Below are 20237 nucleotides of genomic sequence, written 5' to 3' on the forward strand. Positions count from 1 at the left end.
GTCAAGAGGCACAGGGCAGCGATTTAGGGACCCACCAGCCAACAGTGACTTTAGCAGAGGAAATCCAGGCAGAGTGGCAGGGAGGGAAAAGGAGGTCCCGAGGGCAGAGGTCCTTCACAAAGCCATTGCAGAGAATTATTACAAGTAGAGGTCGACCGATATATCGGCCGGCCGATATATCGGGCCGATATTCAGTCATTTTGGAGAAATCGGCATCGGCCGATTATTATCCAAATGTGGCCGATATTTAGCAGATCTGCATCAGCAGAGTGTGGAGAAGGAAGGAGGAACATGGGGTTCCCCCTCCCTTCTCCACACTGTCTGCAGAGCAGTGCCGTGTGTGTGAAGGAGAATGGAGCTGTCGGACTGATGTCGGGGTGGGCGGGACCCGGGGTGGGCGGGACTCAGCTGTCCAACACCAGCCAATGGGATGAGATCATTGGCTGGATAGCTGCTGGGTCCCGCCCACCCCGGGTCCCGCCCACCTCCAACATCACGATGAATCTGAGCTCCTCTCTCTCTCTGCTCTCACAGTTTCACAGCACATAATGTAGCGGATAATGTGTGAAACTCTCTCTTCATACAGTTTCACAACTGCTGCAGAGAGAAAGAGGAGCTCAGATTCGTTGCGATGTTGAAGGTGGGCGGGACCCGGGGTGGGCGGGACTCAGCAGCTATCCAGCCAATGATCTCATCCCATTGGCTGGTGGACAGCTGAGCCCCGCCCAACCCGGGTCCCGCCCACCTTCAACATCGCAATGAATCTGAGCTCCTCTTTCTCTCTGCAGCAGTTGTGAAACTGTATAGAGTTTCACACATTCAGCTACATTATGTGCTGTGAAACCTGCCAGTGCCATCTGCTAATGCCAACCAGCCAGTGCCACCTGCCAATGCCATCCAGTGCCACCTGCCAATGCCATGCCAACTAGTGCCACCTGCCAATGCCAACTAGTGCCATCTGTTAATGCCATCCAGTGCCACCTGTCAATGCCATCCAGTGCCACCTGCCAGTGGCAACGCCATCCAGTGCCACCTGCCAATACCATCCAGTGCCACCTGCTAATGCCATCCAGTGCCACCTGGCATTGCCAATGCCATCCAGTGCCACCTGCCAATGCCATCCAGTGCCACCTGCCAATGCCATCCAGTGCCACCTGCCAATGCCATCCAGTGCCATCTGCCAGTGCCATCCAGTGCCACCTGCTAGTGCCAACTAGTGCCACCTGCCAAGGCCATCCAGTGCCACCTGCCAATTAGTGCCACCTGCCAGTGCCATCTGCCAGTGCTAACTATTGCCAATTAGTGCCACCTGCCAGTACCATCCAGTGCCACGTGCCAATTAGTGCCACCTGCCAGTGCCAATTAGTGCCACCTGCCACTGCCACCGCCACCTTAGTGCCACGTGCCAACCAGTGCCACCTGCCAGTGCCATTCAGTGCCACCTGCCAATCAGTGACATCTGCTTTTGCCAATTGGTTCCATCCAGTGCAATCTGCCAGTGCCAACTAGCGCCACCTGCCAAAAAATAAAAAAATCGGCCTAAAATATCGGCCGCAAAAATCGGCATCATATATCGGCCATCGGCCGCCCCAAATTCTAAATATCGGCATCGGTATCGGCCAGAGAAAAACCCATATCGGTCAACCTCTAATTACAAGTTCTCTCATCTGAAGACAAGTGCTGGAATACAATTCAAGTAACACTGTACTTCTGAATGCGGTTTTCAAACAAGAGAAATATACATATATGCTACTAGGGGCCACTTCAGGGGAAAATATCCAGTTTAATTTGCTTGTGGGCTACATCTTCTACCTCCTGTGTGATTGTTGGGATACAGCAGATACTAGCTTCTGTCCTCTCAGGCCTTCATTGACAGCTAAGAGGGTGAATTTGTCTGACAAATAAGTTTATCTTTTTAATCTTTAAATGATTCCTAATAATTTAATCCACCATCAGAACATAATGTTTATCTATAGCCTGATCAGTAAAATGTGTTTTTCTTTTCCTCCTCTCAGTGAAATGGAAAGACTAACATCTAGAGTTTGGAAATATTTCCACAGAGCAATTTCTGCTAAGAGCAAAGCTGCAATTTGCAAATACTATGAGAAGAAACATTATTTTCCAAATGCTACAAGGATGTTACAACACATCCTGGCATGCCAGAGGTGTCCTAAAGACATTAACAAATACTTTATTAGATTAAATAATAAGGACCAGAATGAAAGTGCGAGTAGCTTTTCCTTTCCCATTGCAGAAACACTATTTCTGCTGCTTCTGAATCATCACAAAGTGTTTCTTCACCAGAAGCATCTTCAAGGAAGAAAGTTTTAACCACAGCCTCCCAAAAATAAACATTCACAATCCCTGGATCAGCTTTGTCAATAACTTAAACTGAAAATTGGCAGGAAGCTATTATATTATTATGAGGGAAAGGGGGCGGATTACCTGTTCTCATGTACAGGTGAAATGTTTTTAATATATACGGTCCTTGTTATTCCATTTGTAATAACAATATATATATAATTAAAAATATATATATCATTTTAAAAAGCAAGCTTTTTTTTTTTACTGAATTAGCTTTACTTTTATTTCAAGCATAATACTTTTTCTGTTACTGTTAGTTTTTCATTGAGAACGTTTTTATGAGCGTTACAAAATAGAGCGGCAAACAATCCTTGCATTTCACAATGCAAATACATAAGAAAAAAAGGGAGGGGAATTGGGGGGAGGGGTGAAGAGAGAGAAACTTAATTGAGGCTTTGCGAATAAGAAAGGTCAACCTTGGTGACCGATATACTGTAAGCACAGGAGCAAACATGAGAACGGGAAGGTGGTTGCATAAAGGAAACCCACGAGGCCCCCGTGGGTGGAAGACGGGGCCCTCCCCGGGGTTGCCCCACAGGTCCGTCAATCGTACACCCTTAATCCAAAAAGTTTTAAACAACATCACAAAACCTTCAGGAAATATTCTTTAAACAATTAAACTTTTATCTTACGTGGTAGACTGCAGTTACTCTCTCCATCAAGCATAATACTTTTATATATACTACATTTTACCTTCCCAGTGTAACAAAACGACTTTCAATTTGTAAAACTAATCCAGACTGATTTTTTTTTTTCATTTTCCCATAACTTCTATGTTTTTTTCCCCACGGCTTCAACATTTCCCCAAATTTTACATCTCTAGGAACAAGCTTCAAACTGTAGAGCATTGAGGGAGCAGCCACTCGCTTAAATCTTCTTTAGGCCCCTTTTACATGTGCGGACCGTATGGCTGCTTTTTCATTCATCCGTTTACAGATGAAAAAGGGACATACATTGATTCCTATGAGATAGCGGGTGTCAGCGGATGAACATCCGCTGACACCCGATCTCATCATTAGTGTCCGCAATCTGCAGACGGAGGAAAATCCTATTTTTCCATCCGTCTGCAGAGTGGATCGGGTGAACACAGACAGGTGGTCCGTGTTCATCCGATCCCCCCATAGGTGAGAGCGGAGATCTAACAGGGCAGTCCTTGCACAGTGTGCGGGGACCGCCCTGTCATCCGCTGGCTCAACGGGGATCAGCCGAGCGATCTCCTCTGAGCAAGCGGAGGTTCACAGGGCGGATCATCACAGATCCGTCCCGTGTGAAAGGGCCCTTATAAGGGCTTTTCTTGCCCACTTTTTTTAAAACAAAGTTTAAGACAGCACATGATTTATGCTCACAGGATTTTTTTGTCATTTCCGTGCAATAAACTATTTGTCAGTCTCCAGACTTGCACTTGCAGCACTGCTGCTCTGGCTTCACACTTTAGACCCTTTGTTTGTATCCTCCTGACAGTCTTCTCACACAAGCTATGTGCATGCACCCAGCAGCTCCTTACTGCACAGGCTCCCACCTGTCTCCTAGGTGGAGCCAGTGGTGTATTTTGGATTTGTGCTGCCCTAGGCAAGACTGAAATCATGCACCCCTGCATTTAAATTTTTCCCACCCTTTCCTGTCCGTTGACACCCACCACCATCCAATCATGCCCCTCCACATCTAACGCATTAGCAGCTGCGAGAGGGGAAAGTGGGAGATCCGGCCAGCAGTTACATGAAAGGGGCGCCTGGCAATCAGGGAGGTGGGAACGCTAAAGGGAGGGTCGGAGGAGCAGAGGGGGATCTATGGATGCCCTGCAGCTCCCAAAGTCGGTGGGAGAGCAGAGGAGGGAAGCCAACAGCTGCGGGGCATCTGGTTTGCGGGGTCATTGCAGCAGGGTGAAGTGGCAGGAAGAGGTAGACTGGAAGTGGCAATGCCGCCCCCTGAAAACTGCCGCACAAGGCAAATGCCTTCTTTGCCGCACGGCAGATACGCCCCTGGGTGTAGCCTTCCTGACTCCTGGGCAGATACCTCCTCTGACCCCTGAGGTGAAGCCCTGAACCACAGTTATGGCTCCAATAAAAGCCCTGCACACTATCTCAATTAGTGTGCTGGTTGCTCACAAAACCTGGACCCAGGATTGGAGACTTAATTCCTCCCAAGTTTTTACAAAGCTTCTGCACTCCAGGTTTTAAATTGTGTTTTACCAAGCTCTGAGGAAACTGAACATCCAGTTTTCTCTGTGTGAGACCAGCATCCTGGAGTCCCTCAACCTCTCTGGATGAGAACCTTGTGTAATACAAAACCCTTCCTAAACCATGACTGGGCACAGCACTATCACATTAGGAACACCACTTATATAAGACAGATGCTAAATAACCAGTTGTTGAGGAATGGACCATGGAGCAACACTACCACTCTAAGAAAGGGAGCATCCAAGTGCGTTGGCTACTGTTGCAGAATGTTAGTGGATTATTTTATTCTAATAAATATCCTTTGAATTCCTACTTCCTAACTAATACACTCTGGCCCAGATTCAAGAAGCAATTGCGTCTGCGTAACCATAGTTACGCAGCGCAATTGCTTACTTGCGCAGGCGTAACGACTTCTCCTGATTCAGAGAGCTCGTTACGCCGACTGCAGCCTAAGATATGCGTGGCATAAGGCTCTTATGCCCTCATATCTTAGGCTGCATTCTTACGCAGGCCGCTAGGTGGCATTCCGGTAGTGGTCAGCGTATAGTATGCAATTTGCATACTAACGCCGATTCACTACCCTGCGCGAGCCCTGCGTACGCAGTTTACGTCGTTTGCGTACGTCGGTTTTTGCGTAAGGCTGCCCCTTCTAATAGCAGGGGCAGCCAATGCTAAAGTATACCTGTCGTTCCCGCGTCGCGAAATTTGAAATTTACGTTGTTTGCGTAAGTGAATCGTGAATGGCGCTGGACGCCATTCACGTTCACTTTGAAGCAAATGACATCCTTGCGACGTCATTTACCGCAATGCACGTCGGGAAAGTTTCCAGATGGAGCATGCGCCCTACGCTCGGCGTGGGAACGCTCCTAATTTAAATGATTCCCGCCCCCTACGGGATCATTTAAATTGCGCGCGCTTACGCCGGGCATTTTGCCGGAGCGCCCACGCAATTTACGGAGCTACTGCTCCGTGAATCGCGGGTAGCGCAGAAAATTTGCGGGGGCGCAGGGCAAAAACGGTGCCCTGCGCCTACGTAAAAAAAAAACGCAAGGCTACCTGAATCTGGGCCTCTGATGTTTTCCTTCTGGTTCCTGCTCATCTTGGACTGAGCTGTTCAGTCCAAGCACATTTTGATCCATTTTCTCATCAGTACCATGTAATACTCTACATTGATACTTAGAATTTAGAACTTCATCCACATGATGGCGGCATTCAGCACTTTTTCTTGCCTTTGCTTAATGCGTGTATCCAGGGACTTCTGGGAATTGTAGGCTGAAAGCAGAACTTTTTTCCTTCTGGTTCCTGCTCATCTTGGACTGAGCTGTTCAGTCCAAGCACATTTTGATCCATTTTCTCATCAGTACCATGTAATACTCTACATTGATACTTAGAATTTAGAACTTCATCCACATGATGGCGGCATTCAGCACTTTTTCTTGCCTTTGCTTAATGCGTGTATCCAGGGACTTCTGGGAATTGTAGGCTGAAAGCAGAACTTTCTTCACAGTTTAGCTGAAAGTAGACTACAAAGCCCATGAGCAAACACCAAAGGACGGAAGTATATAAAAGAAAAAGCCCGGGAAGACACAGGAGAGTTAGAGAGAGACATAACAAGAGGAAGGAGTATATGAAAGCTTGTGTCGAGCCATGCAGTTCTGAACTGGACCGGGAGAGTACAGAAAAGGCCGGGGAAGCTGAGAAGGTGACCGTAAACCCAAACACTGCGTGCAAAGAGCTGCTTCGAGGAGACCTGCCTGCTGCAGCCACCAAAGCCACATCTTCAATAAAAAGGGGGCCCCTCCACCGCAAAACGCCTCTATCTCTGATAGATGTAATAGGACTGGGTGAGAGAGTCACTGACCCATGCTTTATTACTACCAGTTACAGTTAGTTTGTTGCCAGCAAGGTTTTCCAAGGTTCGAAACATTCTTCAGCGCTAGACTTTAGCAGAGACAAATACGCCAGTGCCCATTATTGCTGCATACTGCCAACCCTAAGTTGCCATTGTGACCACTGCCTGCAGGTTGCTGAACTGATTTAACCATTTTCTCCCTGCTAGGCAGAATTTCTTCCATGTGGCTGCATCCATTTTGACCTAGGTCAATAAAAGAAGGCTGTGTAAGTCCAAACTTATACCTTACAGTGAACTGTGTCAACAGCCTCATCTCTTAAGGTGACCTTTACCAACAACTTTGCCAACTATCCTGTTCATTCCACATCTTAAAGGGACAGCATCTTACATTTCACACCAACACAAGGGCCCCAACTAAGCCGGCAGAAGAACCAATTTTTTAAGAGATTTCACGGTCAAGGTATTTTGGTAGTGTCAGCTCGAGGGGGAGCTCCGTTAAGGCTCCTTTCACACTGCCGCGACTTGAAAGTGAAAGGAAAGAGCAGAGGACTCAAATCTATTAGTGGCTACTTTAGGGGCTACAACTACAAGCAATTGATTCTGGGAATCAAGTTCCACCCACCTTCCTATTGGAACTATTTGACTTCTTTAACATAACTGCTTTTTTGGTTTGGGATAACTAACAGCCAAGTCATACCATGCTGTCCAACCAAGGGAACATATTACAGAGCCATTGAAACTTTTCCTGCTTTCCACTTCATAAATATAACCTGTAGAGAGTGATACTCCTCAGTGTCAGCTTGACGCAGTTATCGCAGGTTACATAGTTAACATAGAACTCAGTGTTTATGGAATAATGAACATAATGGGCTAATCTTATGCAAACATGAGTAATAAATCAGCTTAGAGGTCTGGTCTCTCTGTGTGGTCAATAGCATACTTCTCTACCATTTATCTCATCCGACACAATATGGATATCATTAATAAATAACTAGTATAATCCTTGCTGGCGGCTGGTGGCTGTGCTTATTGGCAGAAACAATATAAGTTACTGACTCCTCTGGATTGCAAGCTTTAAAATAACCTTTTTTTTTTTTCAACAGATAATAGTGGACAAGTGTGTAAATTGATCTCAATCAGAAAACAGGGGAAAAAAGAAGGAAAATTATTATATTGGTGAAAACTGTATTGTTAGACAAAAGTAAAGTTCTATTTGATTTTGCTCAGCAAAAGAGAACTACAGGCCTCATTCCCATCTGTGGGTTGCGCTAATGCGCTTTTTTGTGCGTTTTTTTTATGCAACAGCATAGGGCAGACCATTCAACTGAATATAGGGTGCACTAATTGTAACAATTGTACCAAAGAAGCTCCTGCACCTTTTTCACTTTTTATTGCGCATTTTGTTGCGCGACAAGACATGTGTCTGCTAGCTATGTTTAGGGTGCCATTAATGATTATGTGCAATTTTTTTTTTTTTTTGTGTTCTGGCATGTTCTTCTGGAATGCTCAGGTGTGATTGGGGCCTAAAACTGCAGCATATATCAGCTTGCGCCAAGTTCTTTTTTTTTTTATATTTAAAAAAAAAAAAAAAATTGTATATTCATTGGAAGCAGGTGAATTAGAAAGGGCTTCAGCTCTCTGAAATTGCATATGGGTTATAATGCCAGTTTGAATGCAGAATGTGTGCATCAGTTTTTCTAAAGGCTGCTACATACAGTGCCTGGAGAAGGTTATCTAGAGGCCAAGGCGAACATTCAAAACGGCGTCCCCCCCCCCCCCCCAAAGATGTATGCATATTTTAATGTCAGCAACCCCCCCCCCCCCCAAAAAAAAATTCCCTTCCTGGCACAAATACTCCCTAATTATTCTTACTAGCACCAATCCCCCCCAAAAAATGCCCCCCCCCCACCATATTACCTCTATCACAAACCCCCAAATCCCCCCACTAGCACAAATCTTCTTCTCTTATCTCCTATCCCAACACAAATCCCCCTAAATCACCACTCCCAGCAGTTCCACCCACATCCCCCCCCCCAGAATAATTCTTACCCCCTTCTCCCCCCCAATCCCCCCTCCCAGCACAAATTTCCCCTCCTAGCACAAATACCCCCCCCCCAAATAAAACTCCCTTCCTAGCACAAATACTCCCCAATTATTCTTATTAGCACAAATCCCCCCCAAAAAATGCCCCCCCACATATTACCTCTATCACAAACCCCCAAATCCCCCCACTAGCATACATCTTCTTCTCTTATCCCCCATCCCAACACAAATCCCCCTATATCACCTCTCCCAGCACTTCCACCCACATTTCCCCTCCCAGAACAATTCTTACCCCCCCCCCCCAAATTCCCCCTTCCAACACAAATACCCTCCCCCATCTCCTCATGATACCCCCCCCACCTTACATGATGCCACAGTGCCTAGGGCAGTCTCCCCTCCTGCCCACTCTTTGTCCCAGCCCTGGCTACACATTATGGCCATATACAATGTGGCCATTAAGCATTCCTGATGTTCAGATCATAGGTGTTTCAACATTTAGAAAGGTATTTGCTTTATTTTTTGCTGTGATAAAGAGCAGGGCTAATCATGACATGTTTGCACTGATGTGTGAAGGGATCCCATGCCAGGTTCCCTGATATAAGGGAAGGCCTGATGGGTTATTAAGCCCCACCCTAATCTAACTAAAAGCCAAAGAAATTGACTTTGCTCTTAAAGCCTGTTAGATTTTAAATTCAGTAATATTTTTATGAATTAAATGCTTCTGAATCAATGCTTAAGACATGATAGCTTTGAGGGCTAACAAGTAGGCATGTGCATTTCGTTTCGTTCCGAATCAAAATTCGGACGAATTGTTCATTATTCGGACATTCGGATGCATACGAATTCCCGAATTGCAATATTAATGAATTTACCGAATCCGAACGAACGTTTTCGATTCCGAATCGAAAACCCGTGGACGAAATTCGATCGGAATTCGATTTTTTTTTTTTTCGAATTCCGATCGAATTTCGTCCGCGGGTTTTCGATTTGGAATTCGATTTTTTTTTTTTTTTTTTTCGAATTCCGATCGAATTTCGAAATTATATTCGAAAAGAGACTATTTGTTGTTGAATCCGGTCGAAATACTTTCGAATTCGACCGGATTTTTCGAAATTCGGTCGAAAACGAACGAATTCCGAAAACGGTCGAAATATTTTCTAATTCGACCAGATTTTTCGAAATTCGGTCGAAAACGAACGAGTTCCGAAAACGAATTTAACACATGTAACGAACCTAACTTAACGAAATTAATTAAATAACGAATTAAAACGAAACGAAACAAAAAAAAAAATGTTCCCTTTTGCACATGCCTACTAACAAGGTCAGTTACAGGACAGAACAACTGGTGTAGTGTAGGCCACATCTATTCTTGAAAGTCTACGTCAAGAAAGAGGTTGGAGATGTTACTTAAAAATACCTAAGTGGGTGTGAACGATCATTACCAACCTTCTTTGGAAAGCTAGAATTGTGCTTAGTTAGCTGTTTAATCAGTATATAAGAACACGTGGTGAGCATAGTGGGTAGGAACTCCAGGGTCACCCGACCCGACGGGGGTCTCGGGGTCATCGGACTCTGCAGAGAGATGGGGGTTGGAACCCAACATGCTAGGAGGGACTCTATCCAGCAGAGAAGATGTAACATCTATTTCCTCCTTCTGTTAACTTTCTGAGATGCCTACCTGCCATGATGTTTGACTAAGCTGTAACAAATGTAAGCATTAACTGTTTGCTGCCATATCTTTGGAGAATAAACATCGTATAATGAAGGAACTTATGTCTGAATATTTTGGAAGCAACGCCTGGAGGAGAGTTTTTGACACATCACATGACACATGTTAGAGGCATATGTCCCCTCTGTCTTCTGTGTCTCTGTTCTATCTGTCTACCTCTCTCCCCCCCTCTCTCCCGCATTTAACAGAGCCATTCTGAGAATTTTCACAGATGTCCTGGATCATTATTTTTGTACCCATCCCCTGTGCATATCATTTTTAATTATACCTTTGTGATTGGTTCACTAAAGGCAAAATGACTGTGCAGTTGCTCCAGAGCTTAGTAAATGAGGTTGAGCTCTGCTGACTTCCATCATCCAATCATGTGCAAGCAAAAATGCTGTTATTTTTCCTTTCCTTGCATGTGATTGGGTGTTCTTTGTAAAGTGAAGCTATATTTAAAGGGGTTGTAAAGGAAAATGTTTTTTCACCCTAATGCATCCTATGCATTAAGGTGAAAAAACATCCGACGGTACCGCCCCCCCCCGAACTCCCGTTTTACTTACCTGACCCCTCGAAAGTCCCGCACGCGTCCATGTAATCCTCTTCGGTTCTCAGCCTGGCCGTTGATTGGCTAGGCTGGACGGATTGATAGCAGCGCAGCCATTGGCTGGCGCTGCTGTCAATCACAGCGGATGACGCGGCGCGCCAGGGGGCGGGCCAAGCGATACAGTCGGCGGCTATGCCTGCCGCTGTATCACGGGAGCGCGCTCGCAAAAGCTTTCCATCATGCTCGCTCGCTCGCATGAAGGTGGAAAGCTTTTGCGAGGAGGAGCCGAGACAGCCGCCGAGGGACCCCAGAAAACCGGGTTCGGGGACACTCTGTGCAAAACGAGCTGCACAGTGGAGGTAAGTATAACATGTTTGTTATTTAAAAAAAAAAAAAATGTGCCTTTAGTGACCCTTTAATTTACTAAACTCTGGAGCAACTGCACTTGCAAAAGTACACAGTCTATTTGCTTTTAGTAAATCAACCCCCCTGTGTTTGTACCTGCTCCATCTGTCGTTAAACTGTCTATTGCTAATAACACTATGCATCCCATCTGTTTTGCCGCTGATATGTGTCTGGTATCTGATCAAGTGCACTCCCTTCTTGATCAAAGATTTATGTTATCTAATAATTGGAGCCATAAATGGGTTGGCCATTATTACAGTGGCAGTAAAACCAAATAGCTTTTGTTGCTATTGTGAGGATGAATTTCTGCAGCGGTTGCAGGTACAGAGGTCAGGGATAGCTTGTTTAAAGCTAATCTACAACTTGTTAAGAATATCTAAATATTCAAATGTCCATATGGCCTATCCGCAGTTCCACTTTAAGTTCCCATTAATGATATTGTGCAGCCCCCATGTTTGATTTGGGACAGAGGGGGAATAAACAGGGTAGAGGGCATGGTAGAATCTAGAATAGATCCCTCCACATAGAGGGAGGGGGGATATGTGGACTTCATACTCCACCAGCATCAAGCATGGCAGTGACCCATGTAGACTTAACACTCCACCAGTATCAAGCATGGCAGTAACCCATGTGGACTTCCTACTCCACCAGCATCAAGCATGGCAGTAACCCATGTAAACGTCTTAGTCCACCAACATCAAACATGGCAGTAACCCATGTAAACGTCATACTCCACCAGACCAGCATCAAGCATGGCAGTAACCCATGTAGACGTCATACTCCACCAACATCAAGCATGGCAGTAACCCATGTAAACGTCTTACTCCACCAGACCAGCATCAAGCATGGCAGTAACCCATGTAGACGTCATTCTCCACCAGCATCAAGCATGGCAGTAACCCATGTAGACTTCATACTCCACCAGTATCAAACATGACAGTAACCCATGTGGACTGGATGGCAGAGAGAAAAAGATTGGAGGCTTATCCTCCTATCACATTCTGCATGCCAAGAGATTAGAACTGGAACAGTCAATGTAAATGGTTGGTATGTAGTAAACAGGTGGCACATCATCTGTTCTGCCTTGACACACATCATATGTTATGACACACAGGTTGGGAACCACCACTATTACTGAACTCTACCTAAACCTTGTTACACTGGCCTAAGCCTCTGTCCGTTGCTGGAGAACCTGCCGCAGCTTATCTAGAAATCTAAATCCACAATGAGTAACAGAGGTGACCAACTGACAGGGTTCGAGACTGGCTTCTGCAGCTACTGTTACATTTATACCACTGTACAGCATTTATTTAACCTTTTGTTTGCCTTTTTCAAAATGTAAGCACATCGGGCTAGATGCAGGTAGCCGGGCGCATTGTTACGGCGGTGTAGCGTATCGTATTTACGCTACGCCGCCATAAATCAGCGAGGCAAGTGCTGTATTCACAAAGCACTTGCCTCCTAAGTTACGGCGGTGTATCGTAAATGGGGCCGGCGTAAGCGCGCCCAATTCAAATGAGTATGAGGGGGGCGTGTTTTATGTAAATGGATGGTGACCCGACGTGATTGACGTTTTTTACGAACGGCGCATGCGCCGTCCGTGTACATATCCCAGTGTGCATTGCTCCAAAGTACGCCACAAGGACGTATTGGTTTCGACGTGAATGTAAATTACGTCCAACCCTATTCGCGAACGACTTACGCAAACAACGTAAAAAATGCAAAATTCGACGCGGGAACGACGTCCATGCTTAACATTGCTTACGCCTCATAGAAGCAGGAGCAACGTTACGCCGGAAAAGCCTTACGCAAACGACGTAAAAAAATTCCGCCGGGCGCACGTACATTTGTGAATCGGCGTATCTAGGTCATTTGCATATTCTACACCGAAAACAACGGAAGCCCCACCTAGCGGCCAGCGTAAACATGCACCCTAAGATACGACGGCGTAAGAGACTTACGCCAGTCGGATCTTAGCCTAATTTCGGCGTATCTTGCTTTCTGAATACAGAAAGAAGATACGCCGGCGCAGCTTTGAATTTACGCGGCGTATCTATAGATACGCCGGCGTAAATCAATGCTGAATCTAGCCCATCATTTCTAGATGGATTGAAAATCAGAGGGTTCAGAATGACCCTGCCAAAGTTTGATCCATCTATGGGCAGGCTGGTTGTACTGAAGTTGGCATGAAAACACAAAGCCCTGCCCCAAAATGGCAGCTTTAATGCAAAGACATACAGTAGTCCAGTAGAAGACATGGTAAGTCAGTAAAAGCTCACCTGCAGAGAGACTACAGGCAAAATTAATGGCAACTAGTAACTCTACCACAGTTCTATGCATACTTGCATATTAGGCTGCCGCTGAACTCTGCTACATATCCACCTTAAGTTACTCACCCATTCATTATTGTGGCTCTGCAGCATTTGGGTATCACCTGTCTGCAGGTCTTCGCCAACTTCCCCATTTTTTTTTTTTTTTACCCCCGCTTATAGCATAGTCTGTCGTGCACATTTCAGATACTCATCCACACACAGCATCCAGCATTGTCCTGCTGAGATTCTCTTGTCTTCTGCCACCACCATGTTGCTTGTTACATCATCTAGAAGTCCGTCGGCTCTTCCAGGTTTAGCCAACGTGCCTCCAGATGACTCAGGAAGGGCAATGCCTCTTGGGATATGTAACATGCAAATGCCAAGAGGGACAGCAAACACTGTGCACATTATTCGCCTGGGCGAGTTACTTACTTGGGCTGCACATTTTTGCAAAAAAAAGGTAAAAAAAAAAAGACAGTGCTATTCATGTAGTGGAGGGGAGGAGGGGTGAATTGGAGGGAATCAATTTCAGAGAATTAAGATCCGCTTTAACATGTGTTGAGTTCTTGCCCAATATAACACTATCGAGAAAACAAACCAGACAACCAAAAAAGAGACTGTTTTCAAATGAGATTCTTGAGTGACCAAGGCAAAAGCCATCCAAGAATACCTGTGAATAGGGATGAGCCGAACATCCCCCAGATTGGTTTGCACCACAACATGCGAACAGACAAAAAATTTGTACGAACATGCGAACACCGTTAAAGTCTATGGGACACGAATGTGAAAAATCAAAAGTGTTAATTTTAAAGGCTGATATGCAAGTTATTATCATAAAAAGTGTATGGGGACCTGGGTCCTGCCCAATGGGATATGTATCAATACAAAAAAAAAGTTTTTAAAACGGCTGTTTTTTCAGTGAAACAATTAAAATGAAATATTCCCTTAAATATCGTGCCTGGGGGGGTTCCCTTAGTCTGCCTGTAAAGTAGAGCATCTGTCCCATGTTTTTTTAACAGTACTGCTAGCAGCATGTGACATTTCTAAAGGAAAAAATATAATTTAAAATTGCTGGCGGCTGTAATGTATTGCTGGATCCCAGCAGTATACATAAAAAATTATTTAAAAGAACGGCACTCCCCCCACCAGTCCATACCATGCCCTTTGGGTCTGGTATGGATATTAAGGGGAACTCCACGGCATGACATCAGAAGGTGGCGGGGTCACCCGGTTACGTCACCGGGTGGCCCAGCCTTTGCCTATATAACAGCTGTCACCGCAAAAAGAAAGCAATCAACGGAACACCTCTCATCAAGGCAGAGATTTTTTTCTTTCTATTTTTCGGGTCCATCTGCGCCGTGATTGAAGAAGTCAAGTCCTTTTTAATAAAGAACTTGACAAAAACTGTCTCCTGTCGTTTTTACTTTTTTGAGACTTTTTTGGTGAATGGGTAGGTTTTGTACCCCATACCCATAGGGGGGGCTGGATCTGTTGAAGGGGGCTTCCAGATTCCGATAAGCCCCTCCACCCACAGATATCCTCAATCACCGGGCAAGGATTGTGGGGATGAGGCCCTTGTCCCCATTTACATGGGGACAAGGTGCTTTAGGGGGGACACCAAAGCGCCCTCCCCATGTTGAGGGCATGTGGCCTGGTACGGTTCAGGCCCCGTACACACGACCGAGAAACTCGACGGGCATAACACATCGGTTTGCTCGTCGAGTTCCTTGTTCGGCTGTCAGAAAACTCGTTGAGCCAAATTTTCCCATTGCCCAACGAGGAAATAGAGAACATGCTCTCTATTTGGCTCGACGAGTTTCCCGACGGGTTTCTCGGCGAAAAGTGTACACACGACCGGTTTTCTCAGCAGAATACGTCTCCCATCGAGTTTCTTGCTGGATTCTGCCGAGAAAAACGGTCGTGTGTACGGGGCCTCACACAGTTTTCCTGCGGCCTGCCAGGTTGCATGTTCTGGTATGGATTTGGGGGGACTCCATGCCTTTTTTTAAAAAAAATTGGGCCATTTTTCTTTTCAATTTTGGCGCAGGGTTCCCCTTAACCACTTCAACACACTGTGTTATATGAACTACAATGCCTGCATTGACTGAATATAGAGTCTACACTGACTATATAGGCTGCACTGAATGCATAGAAATATATATATCTATATATATATAAGGATTGTATAGATAGACAGATGTTGGATAAAAGAGAAATTTCACTTAACAATATTATCTCAAGTGGGTATATTTTAATATTTTTGGCTATCCAAGCACAACCCATCTGCCATATAACAGCTTAATTGGGTAATAGTAAATCCGCAGGCACTCTGTAGACCCTGCAGACACCCTTTAACGTTAACAACCAAATGGCGATAGAAGCGTTATTTGACACATGCTGTATGATAACCTCTAGTTTGTACAAATTATCCAGAAAACAATAAAAATTATGGAAAATAAATGAATAAATAATTAAATAAATGCTTATAATAGAAGATAGAGAGTGGTCCCCATACCATGAATACTCCACATCATAATGATGAATAGGGGAGAGACATGGCAGCTAATTGCAAATATGCCGTGGTCCTAAAACACATGAGCACTGTGCTACCCAATTAAATAATAAATATGATACATAACCAAACAGTAATTTAAATCATTCACATATAAAGAGACACAAAGATTTTTCAGAGGTACGCCTATAATGGTAACATATAGATAAAGATAATGACCACAACAATAACAATAGCAAGAACAACAGTTTATATGTATTTAAATGTCTTACATGGAAGTTGCCCATGTTGGTCGGGGTAATGAAGTCCGTCTAGGAGTTTGCTGCTTTGTCTGTAGGGAAATCTTACAATCCAGTTTTATTGGATGGGTGAGATTAATAAGTAACTCCTCTTATTATCTGCTTGGCCTTTCTACATAGTTTTGGTGGCCTATCAGCTATGACTATTCAGGATGATCTCCGGGACATAGTTTTGTGAGAGTTCAAAGAACAAATTTAACAAATGATCTAATGAGCGAGTAAATTTGATATGGATTTTTTTTTCTATTTACAGATTTAACTACATTAACCTTTTGTAATTCTGTCTTAGTTTTAGAAATACGGGATTCTTTCCTAAATTAGCATTTTCTTTCTGCTAAAATTGCTCATCAGTTGAAATTTTATCTCTATCATTTTTTTTTAATCTGACCTACTAAGGCTCCATGCACACTGGCTTAACTACTTAACCCCCGGACCATATTGCTGGTCAAAGACCAGAGCACTTTTTGCGATTCGGCACTGCGTCGCATTAACTGACAATTGTGCGGTCGTGCGCGGTGGCTCCCAAACAAAATTGGCGTCCTTTATTTTCCACAAATATAGCTTTCTTTTGGTGGTATTTGATCACCTCTGCGGTTTTTAGTTTTTGCGCTATAAACCAAAATAGAGCGACAATTTTGAAAAAAATGAATATTTTTTACTTTTTACTATAATAAATATCCCCCAAAAATATATAAAAAAACGATTTTTTCCTCAGTTTAGGCCGATACGTATTCTTCTACATATTTTTCGTAAAAAAAAATCGCAATAAGCGTTTATTGATTGGTTTGCGCAAAAGTTATAGCGTTTATAAAATAGGGGATAGTTTTATGGCATTTTTACCAATATTTTTTTTTACTAGTAATGGCGGCGATCAGTGATTTTTTCTCGGTACTGTGACATTATGGCGGACACTTCGGACACTTTTGACACATTTTTGGGACCATTGGCATTTTTATAGCGATCAGTGCTATAAAAATGCATTGATTACTATAAAAATGCCACTGGCAGGGAAGGGGTTAACACTAGGGGGCGGGGAAGAGGTTAAGTATGTCCCTGGGTGTATTCTAACTGTAGGGGGGGTGGACTCACTAGGGGAAATGACTGATCGCTGTTCATACATTGTATGAACAGACGGTCAGGCATTTCTCCCCTGACAGGACCGGGAGCTGGGTGTTTACACACACAGCTCCCGATCCTCGCTCTGTAACGAGCGATCGCGGGTGCCCGGCGGTGATCGCGACCGCCGGGCACTCGCGCGGAAGTCAGGAGAGAGCGGGGGGCACGCGCCCCTAGTGGCCACTTCCCCTGCCGACGTAGAGCTACGGGCTCTCGCGCAGGAGAGCGGACCTGCCGCCATAGAACTGCGGCGGCTGGTCGGCAACCAGTTAAAAAAACGTTGCTTCTGCAGGCGTTTTGTGTTCTGCTTGTAGAAGCAGCTAAATGTTATCCTATGTTCTGTACACATTAGGACGTTAAGAGGCATATTTTGAGTTTAACGTTTAGAGGCAGAAAAAAAAACCTTCTGGTTTGCATTTCTGATTGGAGCTTGGAGGCAAAAAAAAAACGTAAAACTCTCGTAAACGCCTCTAGACTTTATACAAAAAATACTCTATATGAGGGTTTTTTACTTCCGAGAGAACAGACATTTTCTTAATCCCAGTGTGCATGGACCCTTAACCACTTCCTTACTGGGCACATATACCCCCCTCCTGCCCAGGTGAAATTTCAGCTTCCGGCACTGTGTCGCTTTAACTAACAATTGCGCAGTCGTGCGACGTGACTCCCAAACAAAATTGACGTCCTTTTTTCCCCACAAGTAGAGCGTTCTTTTGGTGGTATTTGATCACCTCTGCGGTTTTAATTTTTTGCGCTATAAACAAAAAAAGAGCGGCAATTTTGAAAAATGATTCAATATTTTTTACTTGTTGCTATAATAAATAGCCCAATTTTTTTAAAACATTTTTTTTTCTCAGTCTAGGCCGATACGTATTCTTCTACATATTTTTGGTAAAAAAATAAATAAGTGACTGGTTTGCGCAAAAGTTATAGCGCCTACGAAATAGGGGACAGAAATATTATTATTTTTTATTTTTATTTTTTTACTAGTAATGGCGGCGATCTGCGATTTTTATTGGGACTGCGACATTATGGCGGACACATCGGACACTTTTGACACATTTTTGGCACCATTTACATTTATACTGTGATCAGTGCTATAAATATGCACTAATTACTATATAAATGTGACTGGCAGGGAAGGGGTTAACACTAGGGGGTGAGGAAGGGGTTAAATGTGTACCCTGCATAGTGTTTCTAACTGTGGGGGAAGGGGACTGACTGGGGGAGGTGACCGATCTGTGTCCCTACAGTATGTACAAGGGACACAGATCGGTCTCCTCTCTCCCTGACAGGACGTGGATCTGTGTGTTTACACACACAGATCCACGTCCTTGTCTGTGTAACTGCCGACCGCGGGCGCCTGGCGGACATCGCGGCCGCCAGGCACGCGCATCGGCATCTCAGTGATGCGGCGCGCGCGAGCCCCCCAGTGGCTGGAGGCCGTATATAGACGGCCTCCCGGCAATCGGCAACCACACTGCGGCCGTATATAGTCCTACGGCCAGCAGGAAGTGGTTAAAGGGGTTGTAAACCTTCGTGTTTTTTCACCTTAATGCATAGGAAAAAAAAAAACACCTTGCACTCTCGAGCCCCCCAGCCCCCCGTTTTACTTACCTAAGCCACGAAACTCCATGGGCTCGTCCAAGGCGATGGTTTCCCCCTGCTTGAGGCACCTCGCCATTGGAGATTGATAGTAGCGCAGCCATTGGCTCATGCTGCTGTCAATCACATCCAATGACGCGGCGCGCCGGGGGGCGGGGCTAAGCGATACAGTTGGCGTCTATAGCCGCCGGCTGTATCAAGGGAGCGCCCCCGCAAGCTAAGCCCCTTGGGAGAGAGCTTTCCATGAAGGGGGTTAGCGCTTGTGGGGAGCAGCCAAGACAGCCGCCCAGGGACCCCAGAAGACCAAGATCGGGGCAATTCTGTGCAAGACTAACTGCACATACAACCCCTTTAAAGCGGAGCTCTGCTTGTCTGCCTCACCCCCCCCCCCCCAGCAACTGGCCCATTCACAAGTGCAGCGCAGTAGGAAACCAGCTGTGAAGCCGCAAGTCTTCACTGCCAGTTTCCCTTAGTCAAGATGGAGGCAGCAGCACCTGATAGCCAATTGAAGAATCGGTCAGATGAGGACACCGCTGGATCCCTGGATAGGTAAGTGCCCCAATATTTAACCACTTCCATACTGGGCACTTACGCCCCTTCCTGCCCAAGCCAATTTTCAGCTTTCAGCACTGTCGCACTTTGAATGACAATTGCGCGGTCGTGCTACACTGTACCCAAACAATTTTTTTATCATTTTGTTCCCACAAATAGAGCTTTCTTTTGGTGGTATTTGATCACCTCTGCGGTTTTTCTTTTTTGCGCTATAAACAAAAGAAGAGTGACAATTTAAAAAAAAAACACTATTTTTTACTTTTTTATTTAATAAATATCACAATTTAAAAAAAAAAAAACATTTTTTTTCCTCAGTTTAGGCCGATATGTATTCTTCTACATATTTTTGGTAAAAAAAAATCGCAATGATCATATATTGATTGGTTTGCGCAAAAGTTATAGCGTTTACAAAATAGCTGATAGATTTATGGCATTTTTATTTTATTAATTTTTTTACTAGTATTGGCGGCGATTTGCGATTTTTTTACTGTCACCGTGTCATTGCGGCGAACACATCGGACACTTTTGACACGTTTTTGGCGCCATTCACATTTATACAGCGATTAATGCGATAAATATGCACTAATTACTGTATAAATGTGACTGGCATTCAAGGGGTTAACACTAGGGGGTGAGGGAGGGGTTAATATGTATCCCTAAATTGTGTTCTAACTGTGGGGAAAGGGGGGTGACTGGGGGAGGTGACCGATGCTGTGTCCCTATGTACAAGGGACACAGATCG

General features: G+C 44.8%; 1 protein-coding gene across 1 annotated transcript in view; it reads right to left on the reverse strand.

The window, feature by feature from the left end:
• The window catches only part of ANXA13 (annexin A13), a 65602-nt gene extending 49299 nt beyond the window's left edge, over window positions 1-16303 (reverse strand). The window contains exon 1 of the mRNA XM_040354931.1: window positions 16196-16303. Coding sequence (XP_040210865.1) covers window positions 16196-16210 — 15 coding nt within the window. The 5' untranslated portion in view covers window positions 16211-16303. The remainder of the gene's footprint in view (window positions 1-16195) is intronic.
• Window positions 16304-20237: the final 3934 nt, after the last annotated feature.

The sequence above is a fragment of the Rana temporaria genome, chromosome 5 (assembly GCF_905171775.1).
Source record: "Rana temporaria chromosome 5, aRanTem1.1, whole genome shotgun sequence".
Lineage (NCBI taxonomy): Eukaryota > Metazoa > Chordata > Amphibia > Anura > Ranidae > Rana > Rana temporaria.